This window comes from Eschrichtius robustus, chromosome 11 (genome assembly GCF_028021215.1).
Source record: "Eschrichtius robustus isolate mEscRob2 chromosome 11, mEscRob2.pri, whole genome shotgun sequence".
Taxonomy (NCBI): Eukaryota; Metazoa; Chordata; class Mammalia; order Artiodactyla; family Eschrichtiidae; genus Eschrichtius; species Eschrichtius robustus.
The window spans coordinates 29,615,422-29,636,658 of NC_090834.1; the positions used below are offsets into that span (position 1 = coordinate 29,615,422).

Consider the following 21,237-nt stretch of genomic DNA (forward strand, 5'->3'; position numbering starts at 1 on the left):
ATCTCCCAACAATCAACTCCAACCAAGTCTGGACCACAACAATGGTGAATAAGAATATAGAAGTTGTCCACAAATGCTACAATAAAATTCACATGTATCACAGGGAAAAATTCTGACTAATATTTCCAAATCTATATCTCCTTTCTTCACAAAGGAAAATTACCACTTCTTATTGTAAAGTTAAGATCAGACTTGGTGGAAAAGCAGGATAGGCCAGGAATTGGAAGTTTGGGATCAATCATACTACATTTGAAATGAACCTCTTATCTCACTTTAACTACCTACCATTATGGGTAACAGAAATAGGGAAAGAGAACTCCAAAACACCTATAAAAATCATCCACAATACATAATCATAGCTCCCCAAATGGAAAATAAAACATATGAGAATCTTTAACAGAACAGGCTCATAAAAAGCAAATAAAAAGATTCATATTTTTGTTTTTGAAAATAGACTGACTGTGAGATAATAAAGGGAATACATCATATAACAAGCCTTAATTTGAGTAACATCTTTATTCTGACTCATAAAGTTCCGCTCATCAAATTAATTTAAATAAATGGTGATAGAAATGCTGCCAAAACACTTAAAATTGATTGAACATCTAAACTCAAGGTTAATAAGAATGAAAACTCATCTAGCATAGAACCTAGGATATTTGAATTTAACTCTAATCTTACTTAAAATTTTCATTAATTTTCAAGATAATTAACTAGTTATTAAAATTTATAGCCCAGTCAAAGTTAGAGATTTGTAGCAAAGAGCAATAAAATCAGAGAATATAAAGGGCCAAAAAACAAAGAAAAAGTAGACCTAAGATAAAAATAATTAATTTAATGAATAAAAGGCATAAAATAAAAAGGGAAAAGAGAGGGGAGGAGAGAAGGTGGTGTGTTCATTTGAGTTAAAAGATTCAAAAGGAGTGAACACAAACATATGGTATTTAAACTTTAAAAGTACACATGCCAAATCACTATGAATTTGTTCCAAGAGATGGTAAAAAAAATGACCTATGAGTTTCACATAGGAAGTGGTATGGGCCCACAATCATCTTTCTCCCATAGTAAGGAAAGAATAAACTTCTTGCTAACTGAGAGAAAAACTAAAAATTACTCTTTTGTAATAGAAGCAGTAGAGAGGTCAATAAGTATTGCAGCAGACTCTTACATCACAGCCTCATAGTCTTCCTGCCTTCCCCACAAGCCCATGCAAAAAGGCTGACCTAAGTGTGCTTTCATTTCTTCTAAGTCACAGGTAATTTTTCCATGTTAGGAATTTTGCAGATATTAAGTGGAAATTATACTATTTCCTGAGAAAAGAGCAGTGGGAGATTGTTTAAGAGGCTTACAAAACCTGCTTATGAAAATTAACTGAGTAAAAGAAGGTTTCGTTAAGCAAGTTTGACTCACTAGCCACTGATAGTGTTGAAAGGAATTCAAACTACATTAACCTGAAGATGAGGGGAGCGTAAGCATATTAGCAAAGACTGATATTTTGAACATCTTCAATAAATAGGATGACAAGTCATATCACTTAGAAGTTACACCTAAATACATAAAATATTTCATTTTCTACTATATAACAGTGGCTGACTCCATTCCAGGGGCTTATTTTTACCAAATCAAAGAGAAATATTCTGCCTGTTAGCACCATGGATAATTTCTGGTATGATTTTTAATCATACCAGAAATAATTTTTTAAACAGTTTCTAAATCAGTCATAAAATCTTGGAAAAGCACTCATAATGACAAAACAGAAAAACAAAATTCTTAACTATAGTTTGTATATGTTGAAATTATAAGGAGATAGCAGGTGCTGTTTTTGTTTATTAAAACTTCAAGGGAAAAGGCACATCTATTAGAATGGCTAAAATCAAAACAATCTGACAAAACAGTTTCTGGAGAGGATGAGGCATAAGTGATAACAGCCATTTTGGAAGACACTTTGGTAGTTTCTTACAAAGCTAAACAAAGTGCAGCAATCACACTCCTAGGTGCTTACCTAACTGATTCAAAAACATGTCTACATAAAAACCTGCAGGTGTATGTTTATAGCAGTTTTATCCATAATCACCAAAAACAGAAGCAACCAGCTGTCTTTCAATAGGTGAATGGATAAGCAAACTGTAGTACATTATTATGATGGAATACTATTCAGAGAGAAAAAAGGAATGAGCTATCAAGCCGCACAAAGATATGTACTAAACCTAAATGCACACTGCTAAGCAAAAAAACAAACAAACAAAAAAACCCAGAAAAAATGTGAAAAAGCTACATGCTATTATAATTCCATTTATATAACATTCTGGAAAAGGCAAAACTATAGAGTGGCAAACAGATAAGTATTTTCTAGGGATTTGTTGGGGGGAAAGAGGTAGGGTTAAAAAGGTGAAGTACAGAGGAATTTTAAGGCAGTAAAAGTATTTCATAGGATATTATAATGGTGGATACATGACACGATGCATTTATCAAGCCCATAGAGTTTTACAGCACAAAAAGTGAACTTTACAGTATGCAAATTTTAAATATATATATAGAAAAAAAATTTTTTTATATATATTTGTATATAAATATATTTATATATATACATATGTATATCCCAGAAGTGGAACGTAAGATCCCAGAATGGAATGAAAAAAGGAATTAGCTATCAAGTCACACAAAGAATATAACTGTATTACAAACTTTATTACAAGTGCAAAAAAAAACTTCACTGAAGGTAGTAGAGTAGAAAGGTGCTGACCTAAATAACCTTGGAAATGAGTGGAGTCTGTAAAACTTCATACGTAAATCCATACTCTGAAATTGCACACAAACACTGTACTCTAGTTGATAAAATCATTTCCCATAGGAGCATGTAATAACAATTCTGAAACAACTATACTCCTACAGTGCAATTGAACAATTATGTAGATCAATGGCTAAACAGAACAAAGTTTCTCACTGCTGGAGTAGGAGGTTATAGTAAGCAAGGGGGAAAGGTTAGAATGATCCACATGATAATGGGTTAGAGTTGAAGACATCAGTATGAACTCATATTTAGCATAATATAGAAATACAGAAATATTTATAGACAGGCATATATATATATAGCAGTTAATATACACATATATATTTCCTTGCTCTGTCAACTGAGAGAGCCTAGAAGCAGCAACACCCCAATAGCAAGAAGTACACCGAGTACCCAGATTTTGGTTTCCAACACCATTCTCCAACAAAAGGAATCAGGACTCCTTTGAGACTTCTTTAAGAAATGACTTTGAGAAATGACTGAGGCAGAAAATATACAAGATGGGTCTGGAGCATCTTATAATACAAGATAGTAGGGAAGTGCTCAAAACACACACACACAGACACAATAATGATGGACATATGTCAAAGTACACAGCAGACAACTGAAAGCAAGCTGACTAGTACTCTTCAAAACCATCAAGGTCATCAAATACAAGGAAAGTCTGAAAAACTGTCACAGCCAAGAGGAGTCTAAGGAGACCTAACGACTAAACGTAATATATCCTGAGTGGGATACTGGAACAGAAAAAGGACAGGTAACAACTAAAGATATCTAAATAAAGCTTGAAATTTACTTAATAATAATGTAGCAACACTGGTTCATTAATTGGGACCAAAGTACCATATTAATGTAAGCTGTCAATAATAGGGGAAATAGGTGTGGAATGTATGAGAACCTTCTATACTATCTTCACACCTTTTCTGTAAATCTGAAACTATACTAAAATTAAAAGTTTATTTCTTAAAAACTTACAGGGAAAAGAAAAGTAAAAACCTACCTACTAAAAAATTCAGAAAAGAGAACAACAGACAATCTGAAGAATTTAGGATGTGAGAGGTTGCTCTCCCACATAAGGAAGAGGTCCAAGACAGAAAGCTGCTAGTGATAAGGCAATAACACATTAGATATAAACAAAGAAGATCTAAAAAATAAGAAAGAAAAATGACTGTCATGTTTTTTCAGTAAAGAAGAGAAGCTTAGTGCAGAGAAATTTAGCAGGATAAATGGGAAAAGGCTTGTCATAAGATTCAGAAGAAAATGCTCCCAAGAGAAAAAAATATCTAGGGGAGTAAAGAAAGCTCTCTACATTTCTTCTCAATATACTTGTATCTTCTAAAACTGGTCTGCATAATTTAAGGATCAGCTTTTATTTAAATGTTTTATAATTTTACACATATTGGAGGCAGTGTTCACACTCAGCGGTCTCATTCCTTTTCAGGCCTACCTACTACATCTAATCATTTCAGAAAAAAGTATTCAAGCAAAGAGCATAAAACAGAAGTTATTTTTAATTTACATAGAATCACTACTCAATTCTCTACTAGGAATTATTAAATTCCTAAATTTAATAACTTTAATAATTTTATAATTATTAAATTCCTAAATTTAATAATGCCTAAATTATTAAATTCCTAAATGAGATACTCTGACAATATTCCTAAGCTTAACCATTAAAAAAAAAATCAATGGCATTGTAAATACAGCCTTTTGCAAGGTTTGTGCTAGGCCAATGACATCTAACATATTAAATTAAGTCACCAAATCAGCTTGAAATCCTGTGGCCAACAGAACTGGCATAGGGTTTACTACAGCATCACTATGAAACCATGTTTGTGTCATGAGCCAAACACTGTCACCCTTAATTTGCACTGTCAACACCTGAAATCTAAAAAAAAATCTAACCTGTAAATGATTCAAATTACAAGGAAACTGCATTCTCCTTAACACTAATGATAAATAACCAAACTTTTTTGATACTATCTTTATGCAAGCAAGTATCCCTAGTACACTTTCAAGTAGTAATGAACTAAGTAAAATGCAATACAATGACAACTTTCATAATTCAGAGAACTAGAAAGACTTGTGTAATTAGCATTGGAGGTGTGATGTAAAGTCAATCTTAGTCCAATGACCCTTGAAGGCAGCATGAAGCAGGGAAAGGTTTGGAATCAGACTGACCTGGGTTTAAATCCTGCTTTTGTGGCTTGTTAGCACTGACAAAGGAACTTAGCAACAAGTTAATGTCTCAAAATATGTTTCCTCAACTATAAAAGGGAGAATATTGACCTCCCAGTTCTGATGCAAACATTATTTTGTGAATATTCAATAATACGAGCAAACACTTCGGCATTTGTTATTTATCAGGCTGCTATAAGTACTGTATATAAATTAACTTATTTAATCTTCCTAACAACTCTAGGAGGTATGTAATTATATTATCCCCATTTTACAAATGAGAAATATTTAGTATGGAAAGATTAAGTAACTTATTCCAGTTCATACAGCGAGTAAGTATGTTTTCATAACTAAGTAATCTGGCTCTAGTCTTTGCTCTAAATTACTACATTATAATATCATTATTAAATCAGTTAATAAAGCAGTTCCCTTCTAGCCACCCTAACTCCAATTCATCTCATTAAAATATTGACACTTTTTACTTTTTATTTACTTTTAATTTACTTTTAATGAAAGAGAAAACTGATCAGTTACCAAGTTACAGTAATAACTATATTGAACTCTGCTCAATATCCTATGATAAACCATAATGGAGGAGAGAGGAGAAGATGGCCGAAGAGTAAGATACGGAGATCACCTTCCTCCCCACAGATACATCAGAAATACATCTACACATGGAACTGCCCCTATAGAACACCCACTGAACGCTGGCAGAAGACGTCAGACCTCCCAAAAGGCAAGAAACTCCCCCACGTACCTGGGTAGGGCAAAAGAAAAAAAGAAACAACAGAGACAAAAGAATAGGGATGGGACCTGCACCAGTGGGAGGGAGCTGTGAAGGAGGAAAGGTTTCCATACACTAGGAAGCCCGTTCGTGGGCGGAGACTGCGGGTGGAGGAGGGGGGACGCTTCGGAGCCACGGAGGAGAGTGCAGCAACAGGGGTGCGGAGGGCAAAGTGGAGAGATTCCCGCACAGAGGATCAGTGCCGACCAGCACTCATCAGCCCAAGAGGCTTGTCTGCTCACACGCCTGGGTGGGAGGGCGCTGGGAGCTGAGGCTATGGCTTCAGTCGGATCGCAGGGAGAGGACTGGGGTTGGCGGCGTGAACACAGCCTGAAGGGGTTAGCGCACCACAGCGAGTGGGAGGGAGTCCAGGAAAAGGTCTGGAGCTGCCCAGCAGGCAAGAGACTTTTTCGTGCCTCTTTGTTTCCTGGTGCGCGAGGAGAGGGGATTCAGAGCGCCGCCTAAACAAGATCCAGAGACCGGCGTGAGCCGCGGCTATCAGCGTGGACCCGAGACGGGCATGAAACGCTAAGGCTGCTGCTGCCGGCACCAAGAAGCCTGTGTGCAAGCACAGGTCACTATCCACACCTCCCCTCCTGGAAGCATGTGCAGCCCCCCACTGCCAGGGTCCCGTGATGCAGGGACAACTTCCCCGGGAGGACACACAGCGCGCCTCAGGCTGGTGCAACGTCACGCCAGCCTCCACCACCACAGGCTCACCACGCATTCTGTACTCCTCCCTCCCCCCAGGCCTGAGTGAGCCAGAGCCCCCGAATCAGCTGCTACTTTAACCCTGTCCTGTCTGGGCAGGAACAAACGCCCTCAGGCAACCTACATGGAAAGGAGGGGCCAAATCCAAAGCTGAAACCGGGAGCTGTGCAAACAAAGAAGAGAAAGGGAAATTTCTCCCAGCAGCCTCAGAAGCAGGGGATTAAAACTCCACAAACAACTTGATGTACCTGCATCTGTGGAATACCTGAATAGACAACAAATCATCCCAAATTGAGGAGGTGGACTTTGGGAGCAAGATATATTATTTATTCCCCTTTTCCTCTTTTTGTGAGTGTGTATGTGTATTCTTCTGTGTGAGATTTTGTCTATATAACTTTGCTTTCACCATTTGTCCTAGGGTTCTGTCCGTCCGTTTTTTTTTTTTTCTTTAACTTTAAACATTTTTTTCTTAATAATTATTTTTTATTTTAATAACTTTATTTTATTTTATCTTACTTTATTTTATTTTATCCTCTTTCTATTTTTTCCTCCCTTTTATTCTGAGCCGTGTGGGTGAAAGACTCTTGGTGCTCCAGACAGGCATCAGGGCTGTGCCTCTGAGGTGGGAGAGCCAACCTCAGGACACTGGTCCACAAGAGACCTCCCAGCTACATGTAATACCAAACGATGAAAATCTCCCAGAGATCTCCATCTCAACACCAAGACCCAGCTTCACTCAGTGACCAACAAACTATAGTGCTGGACACCCTATGTCAAACAACTAGCAGGACAGGAACACAGGCCCATCCATTAGCAGAGAGGCTGCTTAAAATCATAATAAGGCCACAGACACCCCAAAACACACCACCAGATGTGGACCTGCCCACCAGAAAGACAAGATCCAGCCTCATCCACCAGAACACAGGTACTAGTCCCCTCCACTAGGAAGTCTACACAACCCACTGAACCAACCTTGGCCACTGGGGACAGATACCAAAAACAACGGGATTTACGAACCTGCAACCTGTGAAAAGGAGACCCCAAACACAGTAAGATAAGCAAAATGAGAAGATAGAAAAACACACAGCAAATGAAGGAACAAGGTAAAAATACACCAGACCTAACAAATGAAGAGGAGATAGGCAGTCTACCTGAAAAAGAATTCAGAATAATGAAAGTAAAGATGATACAAAATCTTGGAAAGAGAATACACAAAATGCAAGAAACATTTAACAAGGACCTAGAAGAACTAAAAAGAGGAACCAAGCAACAATGAAAAACACAATAAATGAAATTAAAAATACTCTAGACGGGATCAATAGCAGAATAACTGAGGCAGAAGAACGGATAAGTGACCTGGAAGATAAAATAGTGGAAATAACTACTGCAGAGCAGAATAAAGAAAAAAGAGTGAAAAGAACTGAGGACAGTCTCAGAGACCTCTGGGACAACATTAAATGCACCAACATTCGAATTATAGGGGTCCCAGAAGAAGAGAAAAAGAAAGGGACTGAGAAAATATTTGAAGAGATTATAGTTGAAAACTTCCCTAATATGGCAAAGGAAATAGTTAATCAAGTCCTGGAAGCACAGAGTCCCATACAGGATAAATCCAAGGAGAAACACGCCAAGACACATATTAATCAAACTATCAAAAATTAAATACAAAGAAAATATATTAAAAGCAGCAAGGGAAAAAAAACAAATAACACACAAGGGAATCCCCATAAGGTTAACAGCTGATCTTTCAGCAGAAACTCTGCAAGCCAGAAGGGAGTGGCAGGACCTATTTAAACTGATGAAGGAGAAAAAACTACAACCAAGATTACTCTACCCAGCAAGGATCTCATTCAGATTTGATGGAGAAATTAACACCTTGACAGACAAGCAAAAGCTGAGAGAGTTCAGCACCACCAAACCAGCTCTACAACAAATGCTAAAGGAACTTCTCTAGGCAAGAAACTCAGGAGAAGGAAAACATCTACAATAACAAACACAAAATATTTAAGAAAATGGGAATAGGAACATACATATCAATAATTACCTTAAATGTAAATGGATTAAATGCTCCCACCAAAAGACACAGACTGGCTGAATGGATACCAAAACAAGACCCGTACATATGCTGTCTACAAGAGACCCACTTCAGACCTAGGGACACACACAGACTGAAAGTGAGGGGATGGAAAAAGATATTCCATGCAAATGGAAATGAAAAAACACTAGAGTAGCAATTCTTATATCAGACAAAATAGACTTTAAAATAAAGACTATTACAAGAGACAAAGAAGGACACTATATAATGATCAAGGGATCGATCCAAGAGGAAGGTATAACAATTGTAAATATTTATGCACCCAACATAGGAGCACCTCAATACATAAGGCAAATACTAACAGCCATAAAAGGGGAAATCGACAGTAACACATTCATAGTAGGGGACTTTAATACCCCACTTTCACCAATGGACAGATCATCCAAAATGAAAATAAATAAGGAAACACAAGCTTTAAATGATACATTAAACAAGATGGACTTAATCGATATTTATAGGACATTCCATCCAAAAACAACAGAATACACATTTTTCTCAAGTGCTCATGGAACATTCTCCAGGATAGATCATCTCTTGGGTCACAAATGAAGCCTTAGTAAATTTAAGAAAATTTAATTCGTATCAAGTATCTTTTCCAACCACAACGCTATGAGACTAGATATCAATTACAGGAAAAAATCTGTAAAAACTACAAACACATGGAGGCTACACAATACACTACTTAATAACAAAGTGATCACTGAAGAAATCAAAGGGGAAATAAAAAAATACCTAGAAACAAATGACAATGGAGACACGACGACCCAAAACCAATGGGATGCAGCAAAAGCAGTTCTAAGAGGGAAGTTTATAGCAATACAAGCCTACCTCAAGAAACAGGAAACACCTAGAATAAACAACCTAACCTTGCACATAAAGCAATTAGAGAAAGAAGAACAAAAAAACCCCCAAAGTTAGCAGAAGGAAAGAAATCATAAAGATCAGATCAGAAATAAATGAAAAAGAAATGAAGGAAACGATAGGAATGATCAATAAAACTAAAAGCTGGTTCTTTGAGAAGATAAACAAAATTGATAAACCATTAGCCAGACTTATCAAGAAAAAAAGGGAGAGGACTCAAATCAATAAATTTAGAAATGAAAAAGGAGAAGTAACAACTGACACTGCAGAAATACAAAGGATCATGAGAGATTACTACAAGCAACTCTATGCCAATAAAATGGACAACCTGGAAGAAATGGACACATTCTTAGAAATGCACAACCTGCCGAGACTGAACCAGGAAGAAATAGAAATATGAATACACCAATCACAAGCACTGAAATTGAAACTGTGATTAAAAATCTTCCAATAAACAAAAGCTCAGGACCAGATGGCTTCACAGGTGAATTCTATCAAACATTTAGAGAAGAGCTAACACCTATCCTTCTCAAACTCTTCCAAAATATTGCAGAGGGAGGAACACTCCCCAACTCATTCTACAAGGCCACCATCACCCTGATACCAAAACCAGACAAAGATGTCACAAAGAAAGAAAACTACAGGCGAATATCATTGATGAACATAGATGCAAAAATCCTCAACAAGATACTAGCAAACAGAATCCAACAGTACATTAAAAGGATCATACACCATGATCAAGTGGGGTTTATTCCAGAAATGCAAGGATTCTTCAATATACACAAATCAATCAATGTGATACATCATATTAACAAATTGAAGGAGAAAAACCATATGATCATCTCAATAGATGCAGAGAAAGCTTTCAACAAAATTCAAAACCGATTTATGATAAAAGCCCTGCAGAAAGTAGTCATAGAGGGAACTTTCCTCAACATAATAAAGGCCATATATGACAAACCCACAGCCAACATCACCCTCAATTGTGAAAAACTGAAACCATTTCCATTAAGATCAGGAACAAGACAAGGTTGCCCATTCTCACCACTATTATTCAACATAATTTTGGAAGTTTTAGCCACAGCAATCAGAGGAGAAAAAGAAATAAAAGGAATCCAAATCAGAAAAGAAGAAGTAAAGCTGTCACTGTTTGCAGATGACATGATACGATACACAGAGAATCCTAAAGATGCTACCAGAAAACTACTAGAACTAATCAATGAATTTGGTAAAGTAGCAGGATACAAAATTAATGCACAGAAATCTCTTGCATTTCTATACACTAATGATGAAAAATCTGAAAGTGAAATTAAGAAAACACTCCTATTTACCACTGCAACAAAAAGAATAAAATATCTAGGAATAAACCTACCTAAGTAGACAAAAGACCTGTATGCAGAAAATTATAAGACACTGATGAAAGAAATTAAAGATGATACAAGTAGATGGAGAGATATACCATGTTCTTGGATTGGAAGAATCAACATTGTGAAAATGACTCTACTACCCAAAGCAATCTACAGATTCAATGCAATCCCTATCAAACTACCACTGGCATTTTTCACAGAACTAGAACAAAAGATTTCACAATTTGTATGGAAACACAAAAGACCCCGAGTAGCCAAAGCAATCTTGAGAACGAAAAATGAAGCAGAGGAATCAGGCTCCCTGACTTCAGACTATACTACAAAGCTACAGTAATCAAGACAGTATGGTACTGGCACAAAAACAGAAACATAGATCAATGGAACAAGATAGAAAGCCCAGAGATAAACCCACGTACATATGGTCACCTTATCTTTGATAAAGGAGGCAAGCATATACAGTGGAGAAAAGACAGCTTCTTCAATAAGTGGTGCTGGGAAAACTGGACAGGTACATGTAAAAGTATGAAATTAGAACACTCCCTAACACCATACACAAAAATAAACTTAAAATGGATTAAAGACCTAAATGTAAGGCCAGACACTATCAAACTCTTAGAGGAAAACATAGGCAGAACACTCTATGACATAAATCACAGCAAGATCCTCTTTGACCCAGCTCCTAGAGAAATGGAAATAAAAACAAAAATAAACAAATGGGACCTAATGAAACTACAAAGCTTTTACACAGCAAAGGAAACCATAAACAAGACGAAATGACAACCCTCAGAATGGGAGAAAATATTTGCAAATGAAGCCCCTGAAAAATGATTAATCTCAAAAATTTACAAGCAGCTCATGCAGCTCAATAACAAAAAAACAAAAAACCCAATCCAAAAATGGGCAGAAGACCTAAATAGACATTTCTCCAAAGAAGATGTACAGATTGCCAACAGACACATGAAAGAATGCTCAACATCATTAATCATTAGAGAAATGCAAATCAAAACTACAATGAGATATCATCTCATACTGGTCAGAATGGCCATCATCAAAAAATCTAGAAACAATAAATGCTGGAGAGGGTGTGGAGAAAAGGGAAAACTCTTCCACTGTTGGTGGGAATGTAAATTGATACAGCCACTATGGAGAATAGTATGGAGGTTACTTAAAAAACTAAAAATATAACTACCATATGATCCAGCAATCCCACTACTGGGCATATACCCTGAGAAAACCATAATGCAAAAAGAGTCATGTACCAAAATGTTCATTGCAGCTCTATTTACAATAGCCAGGACATGTAAGCAACCTAAATGTCCATCATCGGATGAATGGATAAAGAAGATATGGCACATATATACAATGGAATATTACTCAGCCATAAAAAGAAGTGAAATGGAGTTATTTGTAGTGAGGAGGATGGAGTTAGAGTCTGTCATACAGAGTGAAGTAAGTCAGAAAGAGAAAAACAAATACAGTATGCTAACACACATATATGGAATCTAAGGGAAAAAAAAAAAAGGTCATGAAAAACCTAGTGGCAAGATGGGAATAAAGACACAGACCTACTAGAGAATGGACTTGAGGATATGGGGAGAGGGAAGGGTAAGATGTGACAAAGTGAGAGAGTGTCATGGGCAAATATACACTACGAAACGTAAAATAGATAGCTAGTGGGAAGCAATCACATAGCACAGGAAGATCAGCTCGGTGCTTTGTGACCACCTAGAGGGGTGGGATAGGGATGGTGGGAGGGAGGGAGATGCAAAAGGGAAGAGATATGGGAACATATGTATAACTGATTCACTTTGTTATAAAGCAGAAACTAACACACCATTGTAAAGCAATTATACTCCAATAAAGATGTTTAAAAAAAAAAACCATAATGGAAAAGAATATTAAAAAAAGAATATATGTATATGTATAACTGAACCACTTTGCTGCACAGCAGTAATGAACACAACATTGTAACTCAACTATACTTCAATAAAAAAATAAATAAAACACCATTTGTCCCCCCCAAAAAAGAACTATATTGGCAGAATTTATTTATTGCTATCAATATTAATTCATCTATAAAAATGATAAGTGATTTTTGCACCAACTAGTTCTCCAATATTCTAAATATGTTAAATATATTCTAATTCACTAAACAATTACACGTTTAGAGTTATCCTAAGGAAACCCTCATGTAATCTTAACCCTAAAGTAAGGCTAACTAACTCTTCACAATTTTATGGCCAATTAAAACGTTGTCAAGTGCACATTCAAAATCACAATAAAACCAGAAAAGTACATACAAGTCAACATGTAAGCAATAAACTATTGCTTATATAAAAACAAGTGGCAACAGAAAGTTCCATACCAGCTAATGATTCTGGAATCAGTGGCACTTTATAGGGAGCTCAGGTTTCACAGTATTTCAGAGTCTACCACAAAATTATTGTGAGGTATATGCACCAAAGTTCATCCACTCCATTCTCCTCACTAGCATTTTCCCAACAAATAATCTCATGAAAACATTACTCTGACACTGACTTTACATGCTGACTTTTCGGAGACAATAAAGCCCCACTTTAACAGAAGACCTTTAAAACAGAAAAAAAACTTTAATGAATATTCTTTCACAATTCATGTCCTTCGCCAATTATTTTGAGAGAAAATGCACTTTAGCCAAGGCAGTGTAAAACTATGCTTTGTTAATACTTAGTAAATAACTGACGCTTATTAAAATAGTAAACCTCTGTCTGCTATAATTCATCAGTAGAGGAATTACCTTAGATCTCTCATTTCTATATGATTTCTGTCCTACTGTGGAATGACTTTATCCTACACCATCTATATCTTATGGCTCTTGATGAAACACCCACAACCCCTTTAACAGTATCAAAACCTGTTAAAACTGAAATCCTCATAATCCTCATTTATTTTAAATTGTATTACGCAAAGAGAGCTAAGCAATATATCATCCTTCTCCCTTAAGTCTCCCTATTCAATTCTGTCTTCCTTTCCCCAACATTACCTAAATGCAAGATACAGGATCAGGTGGCAACACTTCAGCAGAAAACACAGAAACACCCTTTAATGCTTTAGCATAGATGCTTCATTGTACCAATCAACTGTTACAATTTCCAAGAAAATACTCAATGCTGTACCTCATAAGACTATAAACACATTTTTTTACTTAATTGGAGCTAAAAGTGAGCTTTGCAGATTATGCCTGGAAAAGGCTTACATTTTTCAAACAACTAAAATTAGAAGATCATTTTGGTATGCAAAAGATGTACTAAATAAAGCAGTACGTTTAACACTAAAAGCCTCCAGCAGGGAGGGCATTGTTCACAACTATCTCTCTTTGTATATTCTTTTTTCCAGAGTTTAAAAACCTCCTTAGAGTACTGTACTGCATTATCACAGTGAAATGCCAGAGCACCAAAATAAGGAATAGTCTGTACTTAATATCCCTAATTTGTAAATAATGAGACAATATAACAACTGGTTTCTAAGCCAACAAAAGAAAATCAATGACAAAAATGTTGATGTCTAGAAATAGTTCTTTACCATTACTACAGAGGGCATAAACCACTCTGTAATGTGCATGTTTCCAGGGAGTCCTAAGGAAGAGGCAATGGAACAAATGCATGACAGAAGCATGACCGGTCTTCTGCAACAAGCTTTCTCCTTCTCTTCAGGTTTCTCTTTTTATTCCATGCCAACCACTTAACTCAAACTTCAACCTGAAGAGCTGGTAAATGATCAAACTACCTAGAGTTTATACTAAGTAGATAGAGATGGTCATTTTGAAAGGAGAAAAATTTGTTACTCTGATCATATTTTCTGACCTATGGCTTTAAATATTTTTTGATGATAGGTGAAATATAAATAACATTCAGATGAGTGAACAAACACAATTCTAGTCTTTACTATAACCTTGTAATATGTTAAGAAGGTGAGAGAAATATGTATCCCTCAAATCCAATCCACTAGTATTCTAACCACACCACCCAAAGCTGGTAAATATAAATCATAGAGTTGGAAAACTGCCCTCTGGCATCCACAGAGAGGGCTTCCAGGCATCAACATTTTTCTTAAACTCGTTGAAACTCTATTTCTCCATGCTAAACTCCCCAACTCAGAACAGGTCCTCTTTCTTTATGGTGTTTTTCTTTTCAGTGAGTTAATCAATTTTTGCATTTGCATAAATGATTGCACAGAAGACTTTAAATGTAATTCTTTGTAAAAGGTGAGAGCTAAGCAAACCAAGATTAATCATACTTCCGTGACTTGTTAAAAATAAAAATAAAGCTTACATTGAATATGACTAGTAAAGCTGTCATCTTTGTCCTCAGTCTATATTTCAAGAATTATGATAGGACATAAGTTAAGAGAACAGCTACGTCTTAGGCACATAATCACCTGTTGGATACATGCCAGCGTCTTGTGAACAGGAGGCAGTCATTTACAAGATTGTGCTTTTTACATTTTGAGAACAACCCATCATTACTTACAGGGAAAAAAATTAGACTTTATGTCTGTTTTCCAGAAAAATTTAATATTTATGGAAATCTAAACCCTGTTATACAGTCCTCTTCTAAATTATAAGTACTTATTTGAAAACTACTCTTTCCCTAATACCATCAGGTAGCATACTGCCTGCTGTTCTTTTCACTCACTAACTTAATCTATCAACTAAGCTATGCTGGGCCAACAGTATCACCTGGTGTTTACTATATCAAATTGTCTGACCTAGAGTTTCTTGTAGGAATTGTGTACACTTATTTCCAAGTCACAGTTCAGAAAAAGTCTTTAGTACTTCTTACATATTCATCATCTTGTACACCTCTTACTCCCTCTAACTCAGCAATTCTCAAAGTAGGCAGCATAAGGAAAGGAAAGGAAAGGAAGGGCAGGGAATCATTTAGAAAATTAGTAATTAAAGAGAAGTTTTTCAGTATATTAAAAATCCCTTGGCCAAGATCCTGATACATCCCTCTTAGTGGAACATCATCTCACCTCACCCTTTCAAAAATCACAATGTGTCAAAAGAAATAGATATCACTTATGAGAGAGTCCTGAGAAATACAAAATCAGAAAACTATAAACAGTTCTTGGGTAATGCCCAACCCCACCCCACCTTTACTCTCACCCCTTATCTTCTCCAATAATAATGTTGACTTGTGTAGTATGACATCCATGGAGTTGTACTGAGATTGAGGTAAGTACATCTTTTCACTGCCCATTATTGTCTTGGACAAACCACTTACATCTATATGCCTCCCCTCACAAAAGGTCCATGTTCTTATTATAATAGTTTATGCTTACAAAAGTTACCTAGGAAGAAAATGTAGTCAATGTCTAGCTGGAGTCCCAGCTTGAGTGTTAAAGCCAGGTCTGCCTCTGGGAGTCAGATATGTTTAGAAAAATCTGGTAAACTCATGCATTGAGGTCACCTGGAATCTGTTTGTAGGAGGGACTCAGATGTCTCCAGGGAAAGTACTTATCCTAAAGGGAAAGAAAGGGAAACAAGTTTTTCCTAGTCTCCAAAATCTGATTCTGAGAGAGGTGATTCTGAGTTTTGTATGGAGTCAGTCACTAAGATTTGCTTTTCCCCCCCACCACTCCCCAGAACTCCATGGATTTCTGTCTGAGTTCTAAGGCAAAAAGAAGATTCCAAAAAAATTGAAAGAGGTATCTTTCCCAGAAAACTATGTAAGACATTAGAGCAAAAAATATTCCTGCTATGGTATCGACTTTGTGTATAATACAATGTACCTCTCACACACCAAGAACTTCAGATCATAAGATAGGACATCTCATTTATGGTACTTTATAGCTGCATGATTCAGTGCAGTTTATAACAGTATCCCTTACCATATTGGGAACATCTAAAAACAGCCCTTTGTCAGAAATACTAGTATTTTCAAGGTAGATGCCCCCCTATAAACAGGGTGCAGAGACTTCCATAGATGACCTACCTCACTGCCTTTGAGTTGTAGAGTCCACTCTGAGTACATGTGAGCCACCCTCCAGCCCCAACCAGGCATTCCAGAAATAGTAGAATTAATAATAATAATAATAATAATAATAATAATAATAAAGCATGGACTTTGAGAAAAGAGGAAGATCCCTAATTTTAACTGACAGTAAGGGCCAGAGAAATATGGATTACAGGAGGCTAATAATACTCAGATATGAATATTTAGAAAAGTTTGCCTGGAATGTAATGTTTTCCAGTCTCCAAGTAAATGGCATGCATGTAATTTCCATTTAAATAACATCAGAAGTATTGAAACTAAGTCACTTGAAGACAAGGTCTTGGTCTCAATTCACCATAGTCTCCAAATCTCTCTTTCATAGAAAATGAAACATTTACTCTTTTTTACTTTTCCCCCTTCCCCTTACTCATTCTCTCTCAACCTTATAAATATATAGTTACTATACCGAGTACATTAGCAGTACACTGAAGAATTCCTGAGACATCTTCAATGTCTTCTTTGTTGGAATGGTCTGCATAGGAGCATCTGTTAGAAATATTGTAGAAATTCTTTTCTACATCCCTATAACTAAGAAGAAAACAAAATTAGTATACGGAGAAATTTTTAAAAGACTCTGCAAATGCACTCATATACATACACAAAAGCATGTGTTTATGCTCTTAGCATAATGACATTTTCAAACAACTGAAGCTTTAAGACATAATTTCTGGCATAACCCATCACTAACATCAGAATAAGCAATGTGGACCTGGAACTGGAAGCAATCATTAACAAGAAAGCAATGTGTGAAAAAAATAAATGATGAGAACCAGAAAATACATCAGTTTGTATAGCTAATGTTTCTTTATTTGAGTGCTTCATAACTACTGGTAATTTGTTTCTATAATGAATTTACCTAGAAAAAGAATAATTAACAGTGCTAATTTGGTGCGTTGGCACTAACTGTGTTGAAAGTAAACACATCTTAACTTCTATTACAGTCAAGAAATTAGCATGGATAACAAATAAGCAAATAAAGCAATTGGTGTCTGACAGAATTTGAATCATGGTCTTACCTTTTTCTATCTGTGAGACTTTGGGCAAGTAATCTAATCTCTGTTAGTCTAACTTTCCTCCCTCATGAAATGGAGATACCTCCTAGAGTTCTTACAAGGACTTAAAGATAAAATGCCTGTGTTGATAAAATGCCTGTGTTGACTGAAACTTTTCCAGTTTCCTCTGAATTAGAGCTAAGGCACCAAAGCTGCAGAAAATAGGGGTCAAACGCTCCCATGTTTCAAAAGAGTAGCCAAGAAGACCAGACATCACCTTCAGAACTTAAGAAGTGACTAAATAGTCACTGCCACTGTCACATCACCACCAGCATACATAAGCCAAGGAATAGGAAAAATATGAAAGAAAATAATCAGAAGAATGAGTTATTGGCCTAGGAGGAGAGTACTGTTGTTCTCTCCCCCCATCCACACACACACAAACACAAGTAAAAGAGAGAAAGGGAATATTCCCTACAGAGGACCAGTTGGTGAAAGAGGGATCTACTCTGATAGAGACTGAGGTTTAGGTATCTCATTCCTCAGTGAATATCTGCTGAGGTGGTGGAATTCCTGATCATCCCTCTATACCTGACTGAATGGAAGAAGATTCCAGGGAGTGTTATTAACAGGGAAAATAAATAGAGCCAAATTGGAACTGGCCTACAGTCCTACCATTTGGCAAGGCAAAAACTATGGGTTTCCATTGGGAAAATTCATATTTAGTGATATGGAGATATCACTAAAGAAAGGTGAGCTGGGGGTGTCCCATCCTATTGCTTTCCCGATCTAGAGGCTGCAGCCAGGAGCAGGGATTACACTAGCAAGACTGTGGAGTGAAATCCACAGAGCCAGGAGCTGAGGCATCTGAAGCAGTAAAGGCAGAGCCTGTACATGCACCTTGCTGAGGGCATCACAGCCAAGAGAGGATTATTACAACCACCAGTGAAGTAAACGAGGCTTCTACTATTTCTCATTTTATTCATGCCTGATATAACACATCAGAAGAGAAAGGAACCAGAAAGGATTGGCCTAAAGCAGAGGAGTCAATAATACATGATATCACCTCTACATTGCATTCCAAGTTCCTCAGGCCAAGGTCTAACCCAAGCAGAGAGGGACAGAGAATAAGATTGGATATGAGATTGAAGATTTGAATTGGTCTGGAGTGGACTTTATACTCCCTGAAAGTACTTGGAAAACAGTGCAATCTGCCCAATGTAGTATCAAAGAGGGCTCATCCTAGCATGTTTGAAATGACTGGGGAGAAAAAAGTAAAAGGGTTTCATGTTTGTAAGATTAGACTCCAATAAACCAGTTAAGCAAAATGCTTACTACAATTTCTAGAATGCAGGAATCACTCAATAAAAGGTGGGATGGTGAGCACAGTCATTAAACACAGACAAATACGGTTTATTCTTAAATCAAGCTCCACCATTTTAATCAGAGTGACCCTAAACAAAATATTTTTTCTCACAGTCTCAATCTCCTCTTCTGTAAAAATGAGCTTAATACAGTGATCCTATGAAATAGATTGTTAGTATTAAATAAAATAACAGATATGAAGTACCCAGTATATTACCTCAAAAACAGAGAGCAATCAATAGATATTAGATTTTATCTAACTTGTTTTTATTCAGTAAGATAGATATTATATGTAAATATATCCAAAAAAAGCTACATCATTTTTTAGATAAAATCATTTACAGCCACTAAATCTGACCATGACAACATAAGTAATATCATTAAAGCTTGTTTCCCAGAATAAGCAGGGTTAACCCACTCCTAATTTCACTTCTAACGTCCTATTGAAATTATTCTAGCTTAATCCTTATTCAACTGTCAAAATAAAAAGAGAACAGAGGTTGGCTGTATAAAACAAACATAGAGCCCACAGTGATAAATGGAGTAATAATATACCTTTAGATGACTATAGGAAATGGTGTCCCAGACCAATATGAGGTTGGCAGCAGTCCTACCTGTGATATTAGCACAACGATGCTCATTCTGGCAAAAAGTATAAAATGAATGGCATGATACTGAATACATATTTTTCTATACTTTGATGTTTAAAATATATAATGAATTAAAATTACATCTCAGAAAGATGATCATGTTATTTTCCAATCATAGTTTTAAAGAAATCTCTGCTCTATCTTCCCTACCATAGCAATCCATTTTTGTGAGCTAAAGGCCAGTAGGAGTGGTGTAGTATAAACATGAGTGAGAGCAGTTAGATTAGGCACTCTGGAGGAAGAAATTTAGATTTTAAAAAATCCAAATTCTCTGTAAGAAGAAAGCTGTAGCTAGAACATGAACTGGGCATATTTAACTCCTGATGCTAAACAAATGATTGCAGAGTTTTAAAGGCTCAAGGAGGACAGGTAAAGGATACAGCAAGAGGATAAAGGGAAAGACAATCAACAAAAATTAAGGTGCAAAAGAGTCAGATACAATAGTGGTAATTATAATTCAACAAACATACTGATTACCTATGTATACCAAGCTGATTATATGACTTACCACATTATTATCATTAATATTTCATTTAAACATCACCCCTACTGTGCTATTATTCCCATGTTTAAAAATGAGAAAATTGAGACTCAGGGAGGTTAAGTAATCTGCCCATGATCATTCAAAGGCACAACCTGACTTTAAATCTAGTAAATCTGGTATGTCTACTTCCAAAGCATGTTTTCGCAGTCCCTTGCTCTATACTACACAATAAAGCTGCACAGAGAGAAGGGCACAAGATAATGACAAGAATGTCATCAGAAAAAATTGTCACCATAAACCAGATTTTCCTCAATCCTGAGTTCCTTTTGATTCCTAAGGTAAACACTGCCTGTCTCCTACTTACCACTTTTGCTTCTCACTATTCTTCCCACCCCACACTGCCCCCAACGCTAGCCCATTCCCTAGAAGCTTGAGTTAAAGAAAGGCTAACATAAAGATGAACAGTCAGGGCCCTCTTTTCTCATTTTAGATTGAGGGAAGAAGACTGCATATGCAGAGTTTACACAGCAATCAAAATTTACCACAAAGTCAATCTGACACACTGTAGCAGAACATTAAGCATAAATGGAAAACTATGCAAATAAATGAGTATAATTTATGCCATAAAAAGAAGGATTTTGGATACTAGAACTGTAGATTTTAGAACTATAATGGACCCTAGAGATTACTCATTTTACACCCCTTTCCGAGGCATAATTTACTCTTTTATCCACTATATACATACCTCTGTGTACATACCTCTAGGGTACAATGTACTCATTTATTCACACTCCTCCCTCCCCACAAAAAACTGTTAGTTCCTCCTATGTACCAAGCATTTACAAAGACACAATAATATAAGAGTAAATAAGATAAATAACCAAATAAGAAAATAAACAAGATAATATAAGCTAATGATAAGTA

General features: G+C 36.3%; 1 protein-coding gene across 2 annotated transcripts in view; it reads right to left on the bottom strand.

Annotated features, from left to right (window-relative positions):
- GUCY1A2 (guanylate cyclase 1 soluble subunit alpha 2) overlaps nt 1-21,237 on the bottom strand; it is a 401,728-nt gene that overhangs the window by 342,964 nt on the left and 37,527 nt on the right. For both annotated transcript variants that reach the window (XM_068555643.1, XM_068555642.1), the window contains exon 3: nt 17,229-17,350. In XM_068555643.1, coding sequence (XP_068411744.1) covers nt 17,229-17,350 — 122 coding nt within the window. The remainder of the gene's footprint in view (nt 1-17,228; nt 17,351-21,237) is intronic.